This window comes from Condylura cristata, unplaced genomic scaffold (assembly GCF_000260355.1).
Source record: "Condylura cristata isolate star-nosed mole 26May11 unplaced genomic scaffold, ConCri1.0 scaffold00015, whole genome shotgun sequence".
In the NCBI taxonomy this organism is placed as follows: domain Eukaryota; kingdom Metazoa; phylum Chordata; class Mammalia; order Eulipotyphla; family Talpidae; genus Condylura; species Condylura cristata.
The window spans coordinates 11,053,061-11,072,245 of NW_004567116.1; the positions used below are offsets into that span (position 1 = coordinate 11,053,061).

Sequence of the window (19,185 nt, forward strand, 5' to 3'; positions counted from 1 at the left end):
TAGGTTGATAGGTTGAATCTATCACTTCCCAGCTGTGGCCTAGGGCAAGTTACTCAATTGCAGTCTGTTTCCCCATTCCTAAAATCAGAATAATAACGGCACCTACACTCCTGGCTAAGAGTTAGGCTTAGATGAATTTTACTTTATTATTATTTTTTAAAGATTTATTTATTTATTTGTACAGAACTGGGGTACAGGCCAGAGATGCGGAGGGTGAGAGGATTCACCAGGAACAGAGTGGGGAGCAGAACAGGCAGATCGACAAAGTACACTGCTGAGGGGAGCAGCGGGCGGGTCAGGAGAGGTCTGCAGCACCATGTGGATCTCCTCCGGGGCAGGCGGGGATTGAACTCATGAGGAATTGGGTTAAGCTTCTTAGTGCTGCTTTAACCCACTGCACCACCAGGGAGGGCCATTAGATGAATTTTATTTTAAGGAAAACTTTTAGAATAACCCTGGAACATAGCAAGAACCTGATACAACAGGAAAATGGCTATGAATATTAACACAAGCAAAAACCTGTGTGAATGTTTCTTGTATCTTTATCTTAGCAACTGAGTAACAAGTGACTGACTCGTGCAACCACATGGATGAACCTGTGAACCAGTGCATTAAGTGAAGTGAAGTGACTTGAAGCCGTGCACCCTGGAATGCCACTCACAGGACATACAGCACAAGGACACACGGTAGGGAGGGCCAGCAGCCAAGGGTTAAGGGTGTTGTGTTGCCTCAAAGGGTCACCTGAAGGAGTCTTGGGGGTGACATGTTTTTTCCCCCTTTTTAAGAGATTTATTTATTTATGCATACAAAACTGGGGTACAGGCCAGAAGTGCAGGGGCAATGAGAGGTTTCACCAGAGACAGAGTGGGGCGCAGAACAGGCAGACTGACGAAGTACACCACTGAGAGGGGCAAGGAGACAGGAGAGGTTCTGCTGCGCCACGTGGGTCAGCTCCCTAGCTGGGGCTCGAACTTATGCTTAAGTGGCTGCAGCTAGATTTGTGGCGCTGTGCTCCAACCCATTGTGCCACCAAGGAGGACCCTGATGGAGGTTTTGTACCTTGTTACAAGGGCTACGTAGCTCTTCACACCTGCCAGATCTCACATTGTACACCAAAGGTGGAATTTCATTGTAAATTACAAAAAAAGGTCCCCCCAAAGTTTAGTTTTTTAGGGAATGCCAAATTGTTGAGAGGTGGGCCAACAGCATACTTGGGCACAAATTTACCAGGGTCCCTTAGTGAGTAAGACTCATTTTACTCAGCAACAGATGAACTTGCTCTCAGAAATACATCTGCTAAAAGTTGTCCTGAACAACTCTAGCTGCGTGAAGGACACAGAGCTCACAGGTGTACCCAACCGCTCACCTGCTTGAAGAAGTGACAGCATCTGTGCTGGAATCAAAAGCTCCAGGTTCAGCACCCAGTACTTGACACGACTGCTCTCTGGTAACGTTCTAGGGGCATCTGTAGACGTCCTGTCTTCTGTGGGCCCTGGGCCAAGTGGAGTGCTCAACTTTACACTGGTCTGGTTCTCACCAAGCTTACTCAGATGGCTTCAATGGGTGCTCATCCAAGGGACGAGACTCTGTGGTTAGATTATCCCTCCTTTTCTGGTAAGGTCAATTACACCCCAAGTTCTGATGCTCTGCGTGTGTGCAGATTTCCCAGTGATATGTACCACACTAATGTGCTCATCCACCACACAACCAGTGATGGGCTGTCTTCCCTTCTCACCTTGCTGGCGCAGACAGAGGTGAAGGCATCAGACAGTCCACAGGAGCTCCATCCAAAGAAAAACCACACTCAAGACCTATTTTACGTATAAACAACTTTTATTTTTGTTCTCAGTATGTGCCCTTGAAGATTCCCAAATGTCTGGAGTCCCTGATTCTCCTGGGACCAGAGGTAAAAGCATTGAACGGAGTCACCCCACCTTGGCTCGTCACTCTCCGGGAGCTCGGCCTAGATCTCAGAGAGGGAGTTGAGACTCACACCTCACTCCAAGGTGGGTAACACAGTGAACAAAGAATTAGTAAGACACAGACTCAGTCTGTGGAGGGCTTCAAATATACATATTCTATATATAAACCTGTTATATAGGATTTCAACGTATTGGTTTCCTTGTGATTCGTAATTAAAGTACAAATGATATAGATGTTGTACACTGCTCATGTCCCCTTCTCAGCCCCCCTCCCTCCCCAACATAAATAACATTACAAAGGTCCGGTGATCTAAGAGTTTGGATGTTGTAAATACTTTGTTTTTAAAGTCATTTCCCCTTCTTCCCCTGCAAACTACCTCTGAGAGTCTGTGACACAGCAGCGCGGGACGACAAGACCAGGACGGCACGGGGGGGTCTAACGGCGCGAGCACAGAACGGGGCTTCTCACTGACTGGCACCAGATGGGCTTTTGCATTTCCACTGACAACAGAGGCTACGACAGGAAGCAGAGAATGTGCAGTGCAGTTTCAGCCCCCGCTGGAGGAGGAGGCAGGCTGGACCACTGAGAAAAGCCCTAAAGGCGTTGAGGTTTTGGAGCCAGAGCACAGCTCCAGAAATGTCTTGGCTCATATTTACACAGTCTCTTTAAGCTGCATTTTCCTTGTAAGAAATCTGTGTTTCTGAGGGCGGCTGGGGGAAAGAGGGAACTTAAAAACAAACAAACCAATTCCCACATACGTAAAAGTCCTGTTACTCAGTTACTTTCACACACATCATTAAAAGTAGATACTGACAATGATTGGTTTCTTTTCTTATTCCTTTTTGAAGGGCAGGTGGAGAGAAAGGGTGGGAGGGAGGGAGAAGGAGGGAAGAGAGAAGAGGGGCGGGGCCAGAGGCCACACTAAGGAGACCGCCGGGCCTTCTTCAGCATTAAGTGACACTGGATGGTCTGGATTCGGTTCTTGGCCGGGACAAACTCGGGCTGCAGCTTCAGGGTTGATTCATACCACACCAGTGCTTTTTCAAACTCTTCCTGTGAGGGGCAAAGGGACAAACACAAGAGGGACAGGATCAGCAGGCCGAACGCGCCCTGACCGTCCTCTCCAGCAGGGTCTCTGCGTGAATGGCGGCCCCGCTATTTTTCTCACTGTGTCTGGACCTGCGGAGAACCCTGAAGTAAGGCTGATAGCCCTGGGCACATCGTGGAGGCACTTTACCCAGGGGCTGCCCGCCATGGAGTAACTGGCGATAACGGGACGCACCAGCGTGACGGTGCACCTCTGGGTGCAGGGCTGGGTGCCGACTCCAATGAACTTCACCATTCAACCCTCGACAGAAACAACGGGAGCTATGCCTGGCACCGGTCACTTTGCATCCGTGTGAACTTTCTGCTGTAGATGGAAAGATGGAGGCAAGTTGGGTGTCTCCACCCGTGCAGATCTGGAAACACCTGTCTCCTCTCCAACATGTAAACATAAGGACATGGCTCGAAAACGGTCACTGCCACATTGAAGGTGCTGACCTTTTACTAGACTGATAATCTCAAAGGAGAGCACAAACCACTGACTGACCGATTCCTTCTAGCCAAACGCGGGGCGAGGCGCGTCCTCATTCACAGTAGGAATTTCACATTTGCTGGGGATGAAAATAGTCTTCAAGTTTAGGAAGCCGAGAGGGGAAACCTGCATACTCAGCAATGCTTACCTGGCTAAATTACCCTTCCTGAAATGGAGGATGACACAGAACGCTTACAGCCTGAGGCTGTTCACTCTATTAACTTTTATTGAAGTGCCTTGGGAAGAGGGCCACCCAGCTCCACTTCAAAGCGGATGGTGTGATTCTCACGTTAAATCTGGCTATGGCAGCTTCTGGGGGGCCTTTGGGAGTCTACGTTGTCCAGTCAGTCTTTGTTTCTGACCGAATGAGGGTGCGGATGAAGGTTTTGCAGTTTTTGCTGTTTTCCTTCAAGGTCACGGCATTTCACCGTGCATTAAATGTTTGGTGAGCACCTACTACTATGTGCTAATGTGTGGCATGCTGGGAGTGGGACATGGAGAATTCTTTTGCTGAAGGAACTTATTCTAGGGCGAGACAAACACTTAAACAAGAATTTATCCAACAAGGTGAAAATACGGCCTGAGAAACAGGCAGAGCCCCAGGAAGGCCAGGACAGGCTCCCGGCCAGCAGGCGGTGATCACGACCGCGGTGGGCACGAACACGAGCATGCACACTCGGGAGTTGGGGGCTTCTGTCCAGGTCACGTCTCCAGGAAATGGTGGGTAAATCTCACTCAACTTTTACATGTTGAAAGTCCTGGTGAGCAACTACAGAGTTGTAAATCCTCAGCTGAATATCGTGTGTCAAAGAAACTCACAACCCCCTTATCTATAGACTCCGTCTTTGGGGGAGCTTGCGATTTTAGAAGGAAGACTTACAGAGAACTGCAGGGCACTGACACTGATGTCAAAGAAGTTTCAACATCAAAGACGATGAGCTGCTAAGAGAGCGCTAAGGTGTACGCCCTGCTCCCTCGCCAGCCTCACCATCGCCACGTAGACGTTGCCCAGGGTGAAGTGGTTCACAGCAAAGTGGGGCGCGATCTCCACGGCCATGGTGGCCACGATGACAGCGTCATTCCAGAGCTTGGCGTTGTGCAAGATGTTGGCCAGGCTAATCAAAGGCACGTCCTGGGAGAGGAAAGGGGAGTGGTGAGGAGGGAAGGGTACTGGAGTTGGCCTGTGCTCCAGAAACCAATGCGTCACTTCTCCCATTGAGAAAGTCTTGCCTCATACAAGACCAAAGTGCTGAGAGATCGTTGGTTTACATATTGGCGCAAGCTTATGGTCTCGCCGCGGGCTCGTGGTTATCTGTGGTCTAACAACTGTCCACAAACCACACTGTGAGTCACACAGCAGAAGTATCTTCTGTGAGATATCCTGCATCATGGGAAGCAGGGGCAGGAAAAGTTTGGCCCACAGGCCCAATCCAGCCTGCCACCAGTTTTTGTCATGTTTTTCTGGGAGCGAAGCATTGCCCCACTGTGATGTACTTGCATGCTGTTTTCATGCTGCCATGGAGCATGCAACAGAGGCTGTCTGGCCTGCAGGGCCTATTTCTTATTGACTGGCTGGCCCTTAGGGCAAGAGTTCTCTGACTTCTGATTTAGAGTCTTGGTCATTCGCTATTGCTTGGCAGTATAGAGCACAATGATGGGTTGAACTTGTAGTGACATTATTAGTATCATAGGTATTGATTTCCTTTAAATGTGTCCTGTGAGCGAACTGTTACATTGAATTGGGAGATACAGAAGAAGGGGAAAAAAAGACCCATCCTTGTCTTCCTGGACACCTGGGGTTGCTTATCATTCCCTGAAGCCAGAGAGCTTCAGTAACTGACCTAGGATCCTAACACTAGGAAAGGAGCAGTGCTCCCCACTATGCGATACTGGCCTTATGGACAGAGACACATAAGCCACATCTTTAGGAAGTTTGAGCTCTAGAGCTGAACGGCAGAACTTAGCCCACAGGATGAATGTGCTGTGCAAAGTCTGTATATTCTCAGTCATCCTAATAGTAAGTGGCTTTTGGGAAAGACTGATGCTGCACAAAGTCAGCTGGTTTTCATTTGTGTGTGGGAAAAGGAGTTAAAGATCTGAAATGGCACAACTTATATGGAGACATGAAACTTTGCTTTTGTTTCTGTCTGGAAGCAAGCTCAAGTCCGGCGTGTACTGAACAGCCTAGTGGGCCTCCAGGCCGAGGGTGCTGGGCTGTGGGGCCATGTCCATGCAGGCCAGTGTGTGCTGGCCGCTGGGTGGCTGATAGAGCAGGAGTGCTGGACAATATGATGTCTGACAGGGGTTTTGAAGACCCCTCCCCTGCTTGCTGAGGTAGAGGAAGCTCAAAAGTGGGTGTAGTTCACAGGTCTGAGTGAATTATACCAGGGCCACCCGGGTTCTTCCACTGTTCCCAGCCTTCTATCACTTCCTCACTAGCTGAGCGGGAAGAGGTCTGGTCGAAACCTCAGGATAAGCCACAGGGCCGTGGAAAGGACGTAAAGACAGGGGTGCACACCTCTGGTCCTGCTCACCTTCATCTGGTGCGGGGCGTAGTGCAGGGCCTGGCGCAGGCAGTCGATGGCCTTCTTCCCCTGGCCTTTCACTCTCCAGTAGAGGGCAGCCATGCTGGACAGGACCCACGATGTCTGGTTCTGCAGAGGAACCGGCCAGTTAAGGCTGATGTCTCTTAAATAACAGTGATTTACTACCAGGCTAAGAGTTGCAACATGAGTCAACCATCATTTGCTCCTCTATTTGTTAGGGTCTGACACTTTGCTCCCTGATGCCCATCTTCTCCCTGGGCTTAATAGCAGCACTGAGAGCTAGATCACTGCCTTTTACAGATGAGAAAGCTATGATGATTCAGAAAGGTCACCTCTATTCAGCAAATACTAAATAGCAGGACTGTATTTGCTGTCCATGTTCAATTTAAACTTTTTCTTTTTTTAAAAAAATATTTGTGAATACAAAAACTGGGGTACAGGGGCAGAGGTGGGGTATGCGTGTGAGAGGATTCACCAGAGACAGCGTGGGGAGCAGAACAGGCAGATGGACTGAAATACACTGCTGAGGGGAGCAGTGGGTGAGACAGAAGAGGTCTGCCGCGCCATGTGGGTCAGCTCCCTGGCTGGGGATGGAATTCGTGCTGCAGGGACTGCAGACAGGTTCGTAGTGCTGTGCTTTAACCGGATGCGCCATCAGGGACGGCCTAAACTTACCTTCTTGAACAGATAATTCATGTTTCAAAAAGCAGAAATTATATCAAGTCATGCAGAGAAAAGCCTCCTTCCTAACTTACATCAGTAAATACTAACTTTAATTTATATAACTTTCTAGGCTTTATCCTCTATACCAGCAAATACAAATGCAGACTTATACCTCTACCCTCTCATACTGCTAACCTGTTACTAATACAGGAGGTAACATTCATATGCATTTTGTCACTTTCACTAAACAATCCACCATGGGGCTTTCCTATTCAGTGCCTGGCTTTTGGGAAAAGTCTCATTCTTTTATTATCAGGTGCACAGTATTTCACTATTTACTTAACTAGATCCTTATTAATAAGATCCTTATTAATACTCTATTCACCCTTGAGCTTTTACGAACAGATTGTCAGAAAAGTTGTGATGCATTTTTACTTGAAAAACAGAAAAACGACATTATGACTTTTCCAACAACCCAGCATTACACACAAAGCTGCAAGCATCATTTTGTGTGGTGTAACTTCGCACTGGTGCCAGTATACAGGTGGACCTGCCATGCCAAGGGGAAGCAAACTAGTCATTCCACAGATGTCACCACACTGCTCTTCACAGGACTGTCACAATTTAATTTCCCCAGGAATCTAGGAGTGTCCCTATTTTCTTAGTATCACCACACTTTGCTATTAAGACTACTGGGCCTTTTCTAATTTGATGGGTGTAAAAATGAGCGAAGGTGAGCATCCTTTCATGTCTAACAGCCTGTTGTGTTTCTCTACGTGATGTGTATGTTTTTTTTTGTTTTCTCTAGAGGGTCTTTATCTAGTCTGCTTGAAAAAAACTCTTTACTAGGGATAAGAGTCCCTTGCTTGTGATATGAATTACAGTTACATTTCTCCAGTTTTCTGAAGTCTGCCTTTGGAATCAGGGTGTTTGCGTTTGATTTCTACAGTTTGGTTTATTAATTTATCTCTGATAGTTTCTGGATTGTAAGTTCTACAAGGTTATCAAGAAATTTTACTGTTTTTATCTCCAGAGCTTTTAAAGTTACATTTTTTCACATTTCAATTTTTGATTCATTTGACATTTAACTTGATGTATAGAAAAAGGTATGGTTCCAACTTTATTTTTTCCAGACAGCTACTAAATTGTCCCAATGGTTAATGAACAGCTTATCTCCCCCCTTCACTAAGTTGTTATCTCTATCTTACACAAAATTCTACCATCTGATTTTGGGCTAATTTTAGACTGTTCTATTTCATTTGCCACATTTGACAGATGATTTTCTAGCCATTATGGATCGGAAATTAGAAAACATTCCTAGTATTTTCTTTCTTCCAACCTGATTTTTTGGGTCATTTTCTCCTTCCAGATTGTCAGGGCACAGGGTATCTTTATCCTGTTTGCTCACCCTATCTGCTATCTTTATTGTTGCGCTGGCTCTGTAGTTAAACACAGCCAATGGTCACTGACATTACTTCTGTGGTTTTCCCAATCATCTGCTTGGGAACATTATGCTTTGAAAATGTTGTAATGGGCTGAATTGTGTTTCCCCCAAATTCATGTTGAAGTTCCCACTTCTTGTGTCTCAGAAAGTGAATGTTACTCCACATAGGGTCTTTAAAGGGGTGACTAAATTTAAATGAGGGCATTCCTGTGGGGTGCTAAGCCAACGTGACTAGATTTACACAAAGGACTTAGAGCACAAGAGGAACAGTAGGGCCATGCACCCATGTGAGGAGGCAGCAAGAGGCCAGAGTATGCATGTCAAGGACAGAAGCCTCAGAAGAAACCATCCTGCCAGTACTTGGATCACAGATACGAGCTTCCAGAAATCTGAGAAAATAAATTTCTATTGTTTACGTCTCCCAGTCTGTGGGAGTTTGCTCTAGCAACCTTAGCAAACCCACACTATTATATGCTTAAAATTTTGTTTGTATGGCCTCCCTGGTGGCACAGGGGTTAAAGACAGCATTGCCAAGATAGTGCCAGCCACTGCAGCATGAGTTTGATCCCCGGCCAGGGAGCTGACCGACATGGTGCAGCAGACCTCTCCTGTCACGTCTGCTGCTCCCCTCAGCAGTATATGTCAGTAAATCTGTTCTCCCCACTCTGTCTCTGATGAATCCTCTCCCCCCCTCTCTCGTACCTCTGGCCTGTGTCAGAGTTCTTGTATGCATAAATAAAAATAAACAACAACAACTTCCTGTTTGTAGCCTTCAGATCTAAAGTAAAGAACCGCCAGGGCCCTCCCTGGTGGCGCAGCAGGTTAAAGCACAGCACTGAGAAGCTAAAGCCACTTCCGCATGAGTTCGATTCCCGACTGCCCCGGAGGTGACCACATGGCGTGGCAGACCTCTCCTGACCCGCCCGCTGCTCCCCTCAGCAGTGTGCTTCGTCGATCTGCCTGTTCTGCTCCCCACTCTGTCCCTGGTGAATCCTCTCACCCTCCACATCTCTGGCCTGTACCCCCGTTCTGTACGAATGAATAAATAAATCTTTAAAAAAAAAAAAAAAAACCGCCAGCAGGACAGACAACTTTCTTCTTTCCCCTGAACACTGCTGGCACTGCCCACTGCCTCCATGGGCATGATGGCTGCACACAAAGCTGAAGCTGCCCAAGTTATTCCCTCCAGTGACTTGATCCTTTCTATTGGCTTCCCAAAAGTATTCCTAGTATTTAAAAATAAAATTATCTTTATTACTTGATATATTAGTATTTGACATACAAAGTAACATTTAAGTAAGTACACATGATATGTAATTGTATAAAACATGCTATAAAGGGTAAAAGAATGAATTTTTCAGGAATGACTGCCCTTCTCCAATCAAAAGGCCTTTGGACGCTCTCTGATCATGCCTCTCAAATGTACATTCCAGTTCATGCAGGCTTTCGGTTTAGTCATTTCCTGTAAAATCTCACAAACTATTATTTTCTGCAAATGTTGTTTGGGTTTGCATGCCTGTTTATCATCCTGTTGGCTTGGCAACTCTTCTTTGGTCTTAGACAACCTTCCGTGGCCACCAAAGGAAAAGTACCTTCAGGGTGAGGCACTTGGTAGTAAACTTTTTCTAGTTCTTGCTCCTTCCAGTTCTGTGTTGGGGCCCAGAAACCTCTTAGCACTGTGAGGTGACTAACACTTGCTCTGTTATCCCAGCCATCTTTCCTCCATAGGGGATATGTCCTTTCTGTCCCAAGGACAGAGATTTTTATCTGCATTTTTTTTTTTCAGTGACTTGCCCTATTCACTTAGGAAGCATTCGGCACACTGGAGGCATTACTTCATTCACCTCTGAATGAGTGGATGGCTGTTCTGACATTTACTAAGCAACTGGTCTGTCAGGGGCAAATCCAAATTGTCTCCTGCTTTGTGATCCTATCCTCGGAACTCTGAAAGTCCTATTTCTCCTTGGAGAGCAGGCTTCTTATGAGGGTTTGCAAAGCTGTGTGCCAGGAGATGGCAGCGGAAGGGGGAGAGGGCCCTTTCCTCCCTGTCTGCATGTTGCTTCTACCAGCATGATTCTGCTTTGGCAGCATGCAAGGCTCCTTCCAATACTCCAGACCCACTGACCCCTTCAGGAACCAGGCTAGACACCTCTTCAGGAGGAGCTCCAGCTCCCCAGCACTCCCCTAAAAACCTTAGTATTGGGCTCTTCCTGGTGGCACAACGGGTTAAAGCACCACATTATGAAGCTCCCCACAGCCACTGCTGCACGAGTTCAATCTCCCACCAGGGAGCTCACCCACATGGTGTGGCAGACCTCTTATGACCTGCCCGTTGCTCCCCTCAGCAGTGTATTTCAGTAGATCTGCCTGTTCTGCTTCCTACTGTTTCTGGTGAATCCTCTCACCCACCATACCTCTGGCCTGTAACCCAGTTCTATAAGCATAAATAAATAAATCTCAAAAAAAAAAAAAAAAACCCAAACAAAAACCTCAATAGTGAGCCTTCTTCTCTCACCCCACGGGAGGGATAATTTCCTAACATCAGCATCTCTGGTTTACCTCAGGTCTCCCCAACCATGTAATCAATTTCCTAAATTAAATTTGCTCTTCTGAAATACTCAATGTTTCCTTTTTCCTGACAGTATCCTGACTGAAACATGCTTTTAGAATTATGTTCTTGTTTTCACAGTTTTACTCGAAATTCATCTAGGCATATTTTTCTTTCAAAAAATTGTTTTCAAAGTGCATGTCCAGAAAAAGCATGAAAAAAATCTGTTCATAACTTAGTTTTACAAAATTCCTAATGGAGTGTGAATATTTTGATATGTCAATGATGAGGTGGATAAAATGATAAAATTACTTAAAACATTTTTTCAGACAAAAACACCTCATGTTGAATGTGTTGACTGATGTGAAACCAGTGGTCACGACACTGTCACTGGCTACAGAATCACTCCCGTCCCTCCTCAGGGGGTACTTGGTCTTCTTATTAGGTCAAGGAGGTTCTTCAGATTTGGTACCATCTTGGATTTTTAAGTTATCATGCTTGGTGATTCCTGCAATTTGTTGGCTTGTTACTGTAATGTTCTAGGTTATTTTTCTATAAAGCTTACAATTCACTGATTGTCAGTTGTGTCTAACTTATCCTCATAAATTTTAACTTAGGCGTATTTTTAACATAAAATGTGTCTATTTATCTTTTTAAAGCTTTATTTATTTATGCATACAGAACTGGGGTACAGGCCAGAGGTGCAGAAGCGGTGAGAGGATTCACCAGAGACAGAGTGGGGAGCAAAACAGGCTGACTGATGAAGTACACTGCTGAGGGCAACAACAGGCCGGTCAGGAGAGGTCTGCCACGCCATGTGGGTCAGCTCTCGGGGTGGGGATCGAACTCATGCTGATGTGGCTTTAGCTTCTTAGAGCAGTGCTTTAACCCAATGCACCACCAGGAAGGGCCCTATTTACTATTTTATCTTACTCATTTCTGATGTTTTGTTTGCTGAGATTAATGCTTTGAAAATATAATGAAAAGTTTCAAGTAGTGTAATAAATGCCCATGTGCTCACCACCCAACTTAACTATCAACTCATGACCAACTCTGTTTTATTGAAACCCTCTGCCATATTAATTTGAAGCAAATCCCAGATTTCCTATCCTTTATTAATAAATTCATCAGTTTTATCTTTAAAAGACAAAAAATCACATTTAAAACTTAAATTTAGTAAATTATTCCTAACATACTGAAAAATCTTCAGTAGTTGTTTATTCAGCTGGTATTCTTCCTTCTCCCAATGGTCTTATTAAAAGTGTGCTTTCCTTTCATAGTTTGAAGCATAATCTAACAAACTCCATTCACTGCAACTGGCTGATGTTTTCCTTAAGTATCTTTTGATCTCTATATTCTCTTCATTTAAATTTTAAAATTTATGGTTGAAATATGGTTCTTTATGCAGGTTTCCGCTGATTGGACTCTACTGACGGCATCTTAACAGGGAGCTATTAACTGGTTCCATAAGCTGTAGTTAAGGCTTGAGTGGTAATTAAGGTGGAGTAAGGTGACTAGGAGTAAAGGGGAGAGTTGGGGCAAACTATTTCAGAGGTTGCAATGTCTGTCTATGATTACAGCAGTCAGTAGTGATCACTGTCATAGGCTAAGGGCTGCAAAGAGGAATGTTTTATAATTTCTAGTTTATCAGTGGGAATATCCTCAAGCAAAGAAACCTTCCCTCATCAGTTATTTGCTTACCTTCATTGACAAAGCCAGAATTCATGCTGCCCTTTCTAATTATTTATATTAAAAACAAGACATGTGGTTCCCATACATCCATCAGGACTAAATCTCAATAGTGAATTCAAGCATTCATCATGTACGTAGTTTAATATGTGGGATATGGTTCATCTATTGCAGTTGCTTTATTGCTTTTTGTTGCTCAAAATGTGCATCTCTGGCCAATGGGCGTGCATGCTAGTTAAACAGGAGTCCTTTGGACACAGCCTGTCTTTTGGAATTTCCTTGCTTTTCCAGATTTGCTAAGAGCCATTTCTCCAAGGAATTCTGGTTCCTTTAAATGGAAAATGGTATCTAGAGATCACACTGTATGTACTAAGGGTGCTTATTAGTATGAAGCCAATCATTAATTGTAGCTTCTCAATAAATACAGCTAGGAAATGTACAAACACATCAACAAAATACATACTAATAATACTAATATTTACATTTCAAGACAACAGATGTTAACTAACATCACTCTCCCATTTCTAGGTCCTTTCACCCCATCCAGAGTAAATTCTCAACTTGCCTACCAAAATGATGTATGTATTGTTAAATACATATATCTGCAATCCTGGAACAGTATCAGTATTATTTATAATAGTACTGTTGAAAATATAGGTTTTCTTTGTTCTTAGGATTACTCCCATTAGGGATGTGTGTGTCCAGTACAACACAGGATGTTGTGAAGTCATGTGGAACAGCTCCTCTTAATGTGCTTATACTAACAATGAATACATGCTCATTTAATTTTACTTTAAACTAGGAATTTCCTATTTTTTTGTAAAACTGAAAAAAAAAATTAATTCAAGGAAATGTGATTTCTTTCTTTTCCTTCCCCCTTTGGAAGCCATTTAAAAAATTTTGTTAACTTCAGTCTTCCAACTTAAAAGATCTTTGTTTCTCTCTATGTAGATCCTTCCAACCTTGTATTTTAAAAATGGGTAAACAATCTAAAAAAGATGCGATTTTCCTTCCACTTTGCCTTACTTGACTACCTATATCCTGGAGACTACTCAAAGTACGATATGGAAATGGTCCTTAATCTGTCTGACAGCTGCATAAGTTTCCATTGTGTGGTGTTCAACACAATCAATGTCCTCTACTCCCAATCTGGGCTGTTTCCAACCTGTTACTACATCAGACAGTGCCATCCACCAGGAGTTTTATATTGCCTTTTTGCCAGTGTGTCTTTAGGAAATATACCTACGAGTAGGGTTGCTGGCTATATGGGTAAATGATTGTGTAATTTTTCTAGGTGTACACAATTTCCTCCCTACAGAGGTTATTCCATTTTGCATTTCACCAGCCATGTATGACCATGCCAGTCACCTTTACCCTGGGCTTCACCAGGAGTACCTATCCAACTTCTGGATTTTTGCCAGTGTGATGGGCAAGAAATATCTCAGTGTACTTTTTCTAACTTTTGAAGTAAAGGCATAGACCAATGATTTTTTTTCTTTATTTCCTTTTTAACTACTATGTCCAGTTAAGTATAAGCTTCCCTCAAGCATTGCTTTATTTAAAAAATTTTAAAAAATGATTTATTTATTTATGCATACAAGAACTGAAGTGTAGGCCAGAGGTCCGTAGGGGTTGGTGGTGAGAGGATTCATGAGAGACAGAGTGAGGAGCAGAAGAGCAGACTGTCTGAAATACTCTGCTGAGGGGAGCAGAGGGTGAGACAGGCGGGGTCTGCTGTGCCATGGGGGTCAACTCCCTGGCTGGCGATCAAACTCATGCTATAGTCACTGCTGATAGCTTGACAGAACCAAGACTTAACCCCTTGTGCCACCTGGGAGGCCCAGCACTGCTTTAGTTACATCCCACAAGCTGACCCAGGGATTATTTACTACTTGATATCACCAAAATAGTTGGGGATTTGTTTGTATCTAACCTTTGTCTCTTAACGTATTTTTAAGCTTAAATTTTTAGCACCATGATCAGAGTTTTCAGCTTATGATGAATATGGCAAATGTCCTGTATTCCTTTTTTTTAAATGAGAATTTTTGCCACAGTGAATATAACTATCATGACAAGTTTATTAGTAAAATATTCTGTAATTTTCCCTTATTTTTTCCTGCTTAGTTCTATCACCTATTGAGAGGTATGCTAAAATGTTTTGCTTGTCAATTTGTTTCTCTTCTTAGATCTGTTGATAGACAAGTGCTCATACATATAACTTGAAACTATACGATTGTTACATATAGATTTACACTTTTCTGCATTCCTGAATGATCACTTTACCACATTGTCTGACACGAAGATAGTTACAACAGCTTTCTTCTGACTAGTGTATCATTCTATCTTGTTCCCACCAGTGTTTTGGGCCTATGTTTAAAGGGGCTCACTTGCAAACATCACACAATTGGGTTTAGTATTTTAACCCAGTCTGATAATGCTTGATCTCTAGTTGGAGTCCTTGATCCTTTCACAGTGATTACTTATATATAAGGATCCCCCATGTTTTGAAAGTTCAAGTTATGCCTCTTCACTTTTATGAAAGACCTACATCAGCATGTTATCCTCAGTTATCTGCAGGAGACTGGTTTCAGGGTCTCCCAGAACCCGTCAATACAGAAGGCTGGCTGTTATCTACTTTCAGTGACTAAAAGAAAACTAAGGGGGATTTTTGCTTTCACAGCGATGGTGCAAAATGAAACAGTGCTCAGAGTCTGCTCTGTAGAGAGCCCCTCCAGGACAGCCCCTAGGTGTGAGGGTGCCACCAAGTTGCCTCATTGGCGTGTGGAGATCTGGCATGTCATTCCTACTCACACTGGGTATCAGTGTGCCTCTAGGTTTTGTGTGTTACACTGGTATGATTTGGTGGATTAATTTTTGGATCTGAGAACACTCAAAACTTTTCCATATAAATGAACAGTAATTGCTTCTTCTTTGTTTTGTGCCAGCTTGTCTCTGGAAAGATTTCATAGGAATGCTCTCTTTTCAGCTAGTGGGAGAAATCTGCATTGAGCTGATCATCTTACTATTTCAGCTGTTTTATATTCCTTTTGTCCTCCTTTTTTGAATTTTTAAATTCAAATTAGTCAAATGTTTTTATTACTCTATTTTCCTTTAGGAAAATATTTATATGTCCTTTGACTGTCCTTCTGGCGATTAGCCTAAAATTGCAACATACATTTTTGAATTATTACACACTAAGAATATAACCTACCACACTGCCCATGTGTATCCACAGGATGTTAATCTCCTGTTAACTTTATAGCTATGTTCCCTTGGAAACCTCTTCATATTAGAACATCAAGCACATGAGCTGGAGACTCTGTGTTTGGGACTTGATCTGTAACTGATGGGGTGGGTGGTAGGTGGAGAAGTTGTGGGTTGGCTCTGAACCAAGCTGGGTTCACTATGGATCCAATTGGTATAGAATAGTGCCCATGAGCCCCAACCCCTGGCCTGGAAAGTGGGAGACATAAGTGGGAGCACTACTTTGCACCAGTCCACAAGGTCCACAAGGTCAAACAGGACTACATGGCAACCCAGACACAAATTGGCTGCACCTCTGGGACCTTGGGGAAGGCTTCTGCAGAAAGGCTTCTGCAGAAGTTTCTGAGCACCAAGAGAACTCAGCTACAGTCTGGCACTGTCCTGAGGCTTCTGAAAGTACATATTGATTTAACCCTTAAAATGGAGATTCATCAATGTCATCTGATTGTGATAATTAATGGGGCTGTAAACTAAAACCTCCTAAGGGGACAACAAGTGGGCTTTTGAAGAAATAGTAAAGGATAATGATGTGAGTGTTTTCACAAGTGGAAGCCAAGAGAGTGAGATCCTGTTCTTGTGTGAACAGAAAATGCATGAGGCTGTCTTGCTTTGTCATCACTGCCATTTTTAAGGGAGTGATTTCAAAGTGTTGCCCTCAGACCACCAATATCACCTGGGAACTTACTAGAAATGTAAATTAGCAAGTCCAAGCCTAGGCCTACTCAGTCAGGGCGAGTCAGTAAGCCAGTCATCTCTCTATGCTTTAACAAGTTCTCCAGGTAGTTTTGTGTACCCTAAAATTTGAGAACTATTGGAAAGTCAGCAGCTCAAGATCATGGAGGTTACTCTCTGAATCTACAATGGGAGCCGATACTAGGGTAACCTCTCTATTTCCTGGAAACTGAACAAAGGGTTAGCAGCTAACAGGCAAGAGACCTTGTAGAGAAAGTATCCCTGGTTGGTAAACTATCTCGACAGGTAGGAATGGAAATCAACTATAAACACCAAGTGGAAAGCGACAGCTGTAAGCTTCTGGGTGCCAGGGTTCTCGCTGTGAGTCATGTCCCTTCCTAGAAATCTATGCTTGGGGGCTATCATAAGGACAGAGGTTCTTCTGTGAACGTGACACTCTAACCCGGGACAGCTCCCACAGTAAGCTGTTCCCTTGCATGGGAACAGTCACTTGGCAGGAAAGTGGGGGCTCACCCTGGAGGCACACACCTGCTTCTGCTTGGCTTCCTGCGTCTGTCGGAGTGGCATTCACGTCAGCTAGGCTGACGGCATGGTGTAGCATGTGGAACTGGACCATGACTCTCCACAGTGCTTAGACCTCTGCATGTCGTCAGGTTAAGGCAGAAGACACTCCCATGATTTTGTGTCAGGATATTTACACCTACTCCAATATTTACACCCTCTCGCTGCTGTCCATTCTTTCTTGTTTTTTTGAGATAGTTTTCCTTCTGCCTAAATCTCTTCTCTAAAGAGACTTTTTAGGACATGTTAGTGACAAACATTTTTCAGTTTTTAGTGGTCTACAACCTTTAACCATCATTTTAAAAGACAGGTGTACTTTACCTACAGAGAAATGCTCACATCTTATGTACAACAGACTGTTTGGATTCCAGAAATTCCTTTCAAAAGTTTCCTGGTGACCCTGTTCCCCCACAAACAACCACTGATCGACACCTCTCACCGCAGCTAGTTTTGCCTGTTCGAGATCCTCACATTGTTCATACACTATGTGCTTCTTCATGTCCAATCTCTTTTATTAGTTGTTTGAGAAAAAACGAAATGGATCTTTCTTGATGGATAGTTTATGTAATTGCATAAATATGTATAAAATTGTATAAGCATACCATTGTGGACTCATTACAACTCACTGTTTCCATGACTTCCAGTTATTATGAATAAACTTGCTGTGAACATTTTTTAACAAGTGGTTATGGACATTTATTTTCATGTCTCTTTGATAAACACCTAGCCGTAAAATTATTGGGTCATAGAAGCCTAGCTTTCTAATTGCCTACCAAACTGTTTCTGAAATGACTGCACAATTTTATGTTCCTGTTACCACTGTAGGAGAGTTCTGGTTGCTTCCTTGCATCTCCAAAATTCGTCATTATCAATTTTTTTCATTTTAGTCCTTCTAATTCTAATAACGCTTTGTGCTTTCAAGTTCATTTTCCTGATAAAAATGTAGCTTTAACAGTTTTCTTTATAAAATCTGTTTGCAAAGTATGTTCATTGTACTTTTCACCCTTCAATATCTTAATATTTGAAGTGTTTCTCATCAGTAGCATATAGCTGGATTAAAGTAAATATCCATATTAAATACTTAAGCTATAAGGTCTATTTGTACTTTACTGATATTCTTGCGAATATATTTACTATTCAAGCTCAATTTTTATGTGCCTTTACCTTTCTTGATTTCCTATGGATTAATCAAATATTTTACATTATCCCATTTTCTTCTATTAAATTATATTTAAAAACCATTTTTAGTAGTTAGCCTAGAGCTTAAAACCTGCATTCTTCCTTATTACAATCCAGTGCCAATTATTACTTTTACTACTTGGTTGATACCAATTAAATATTAGGACTTTAAACTCCATTTATTTTGCTCTCATCATTTTATGCTACTACCACGACTTTTGCTTATATAGAGAACGGAAGCTCCTCGGGGTGAGGCCGTTACTGTTTCTTGTATAATTACTACTCATTTCCAGTTTCTTCCTGGTGTTCTTCATTCTCTCTTGTACATCCGTATTTCTATCTGGGGCCATTTTCTGAAGAATTCCCTTCAGTTTTTTCTCCATGGCAGACCTGCTGGTGCCAAGTCTCTGAGTTTTTGTGTGGATACAACTTCACCTAAACTTTTGAAGGTACAGAATCTGAGGTTTTAGTTTTCTTCTTTCAGCATTGAAGATGTTACTTCATTGGCTTCTGTTTCCACCTCTTCTGCTGAGAAGCTGTTGGTCTCATCACTGCTCCTCTGAAAACTCAATGTAGATAGGGACCTTCTTGGAGAGACCTGTGGGTGAGTTTCTGGCTGATTGGAGTGGTTTATACTTTAAAAGTTCATGATCATTTTTAAAGAGTTGTGCCAGGGATAAAGACAGGCAGGAAGCAGACTAAGTGAGCTATTTAGCTGCCAACGGTATTTCTTATGGAAAAGGAAAGACAGCTCAGAGAGAAGAGTCAAGAACTGAGAAAACAGATTAGGAAACCAACCCTATGGAACCAAAAAGACTCGAATCAAGTCTCTACCCTGGAATCAGGAGAACGGACCTCAAGGGTAGATAGAAGAGGGGCTGTGTGCACCTTCTGTGCCTCCTTCAATTTAAGCTGCTGACATTCTCCTGTTCCTGAGGCGCTGTCATTTTTAGCCCTGGAAGTTGAACTGATTCTCTTAATCACTGTGTGGTAAGACTGCCTTAGTAGTATATAGTAAACATGGAGAGATTCTCAACCATGCAGTAATGAAATGTACACAGATGTCACACAGAGACAGTTGAGCAGATGGACACACTCG

At 43.3% G+C, this 19,185-nt stretch overlaps 1 protein-coding gene across 5 annotated transcripts in view; it reads right to left on the reverse strand.

The window, feature by feature from the left end:
* Nucleotides 1–1,818: 1,818 nt before the first annotated feature.
* Nucleotides 1,819–19,185, reverse strand: part of TTC17 (tetratricopeptide repeat domain 17) — an 81,831-nt gene continuing 64,464 nt past the window's right edge. For 3 of the 5 annotated variants that reach the window (XM_004682892.2, XM_012725549.1, XM_012725551.1), the window contains 3 exons: nt 6,034–6,153; nt 4,488–4,631; nt 1,819–2,976 (listed from right to left, as the gene is read on the reverse strand). In XM_004682892.2, the coding sequence (XP_004682949.1) occupies nt 2,845–2,976; nt 4,488–4,631; nt 6,034–6,153 (396 nt within the window). In that variant the 3' untranslated portion in view covers nt 1,819–2,844. Of the gene's footprint in view, nt 2,977–4,487; nt 4,632–6,033; nt 6,154–17,465; nt 18,685–19,185 lie in introns of those variants that run through there. The other 2 variants (XM_004682893.2, XM_012725550.1) reach the window with 2 other exon arrangements.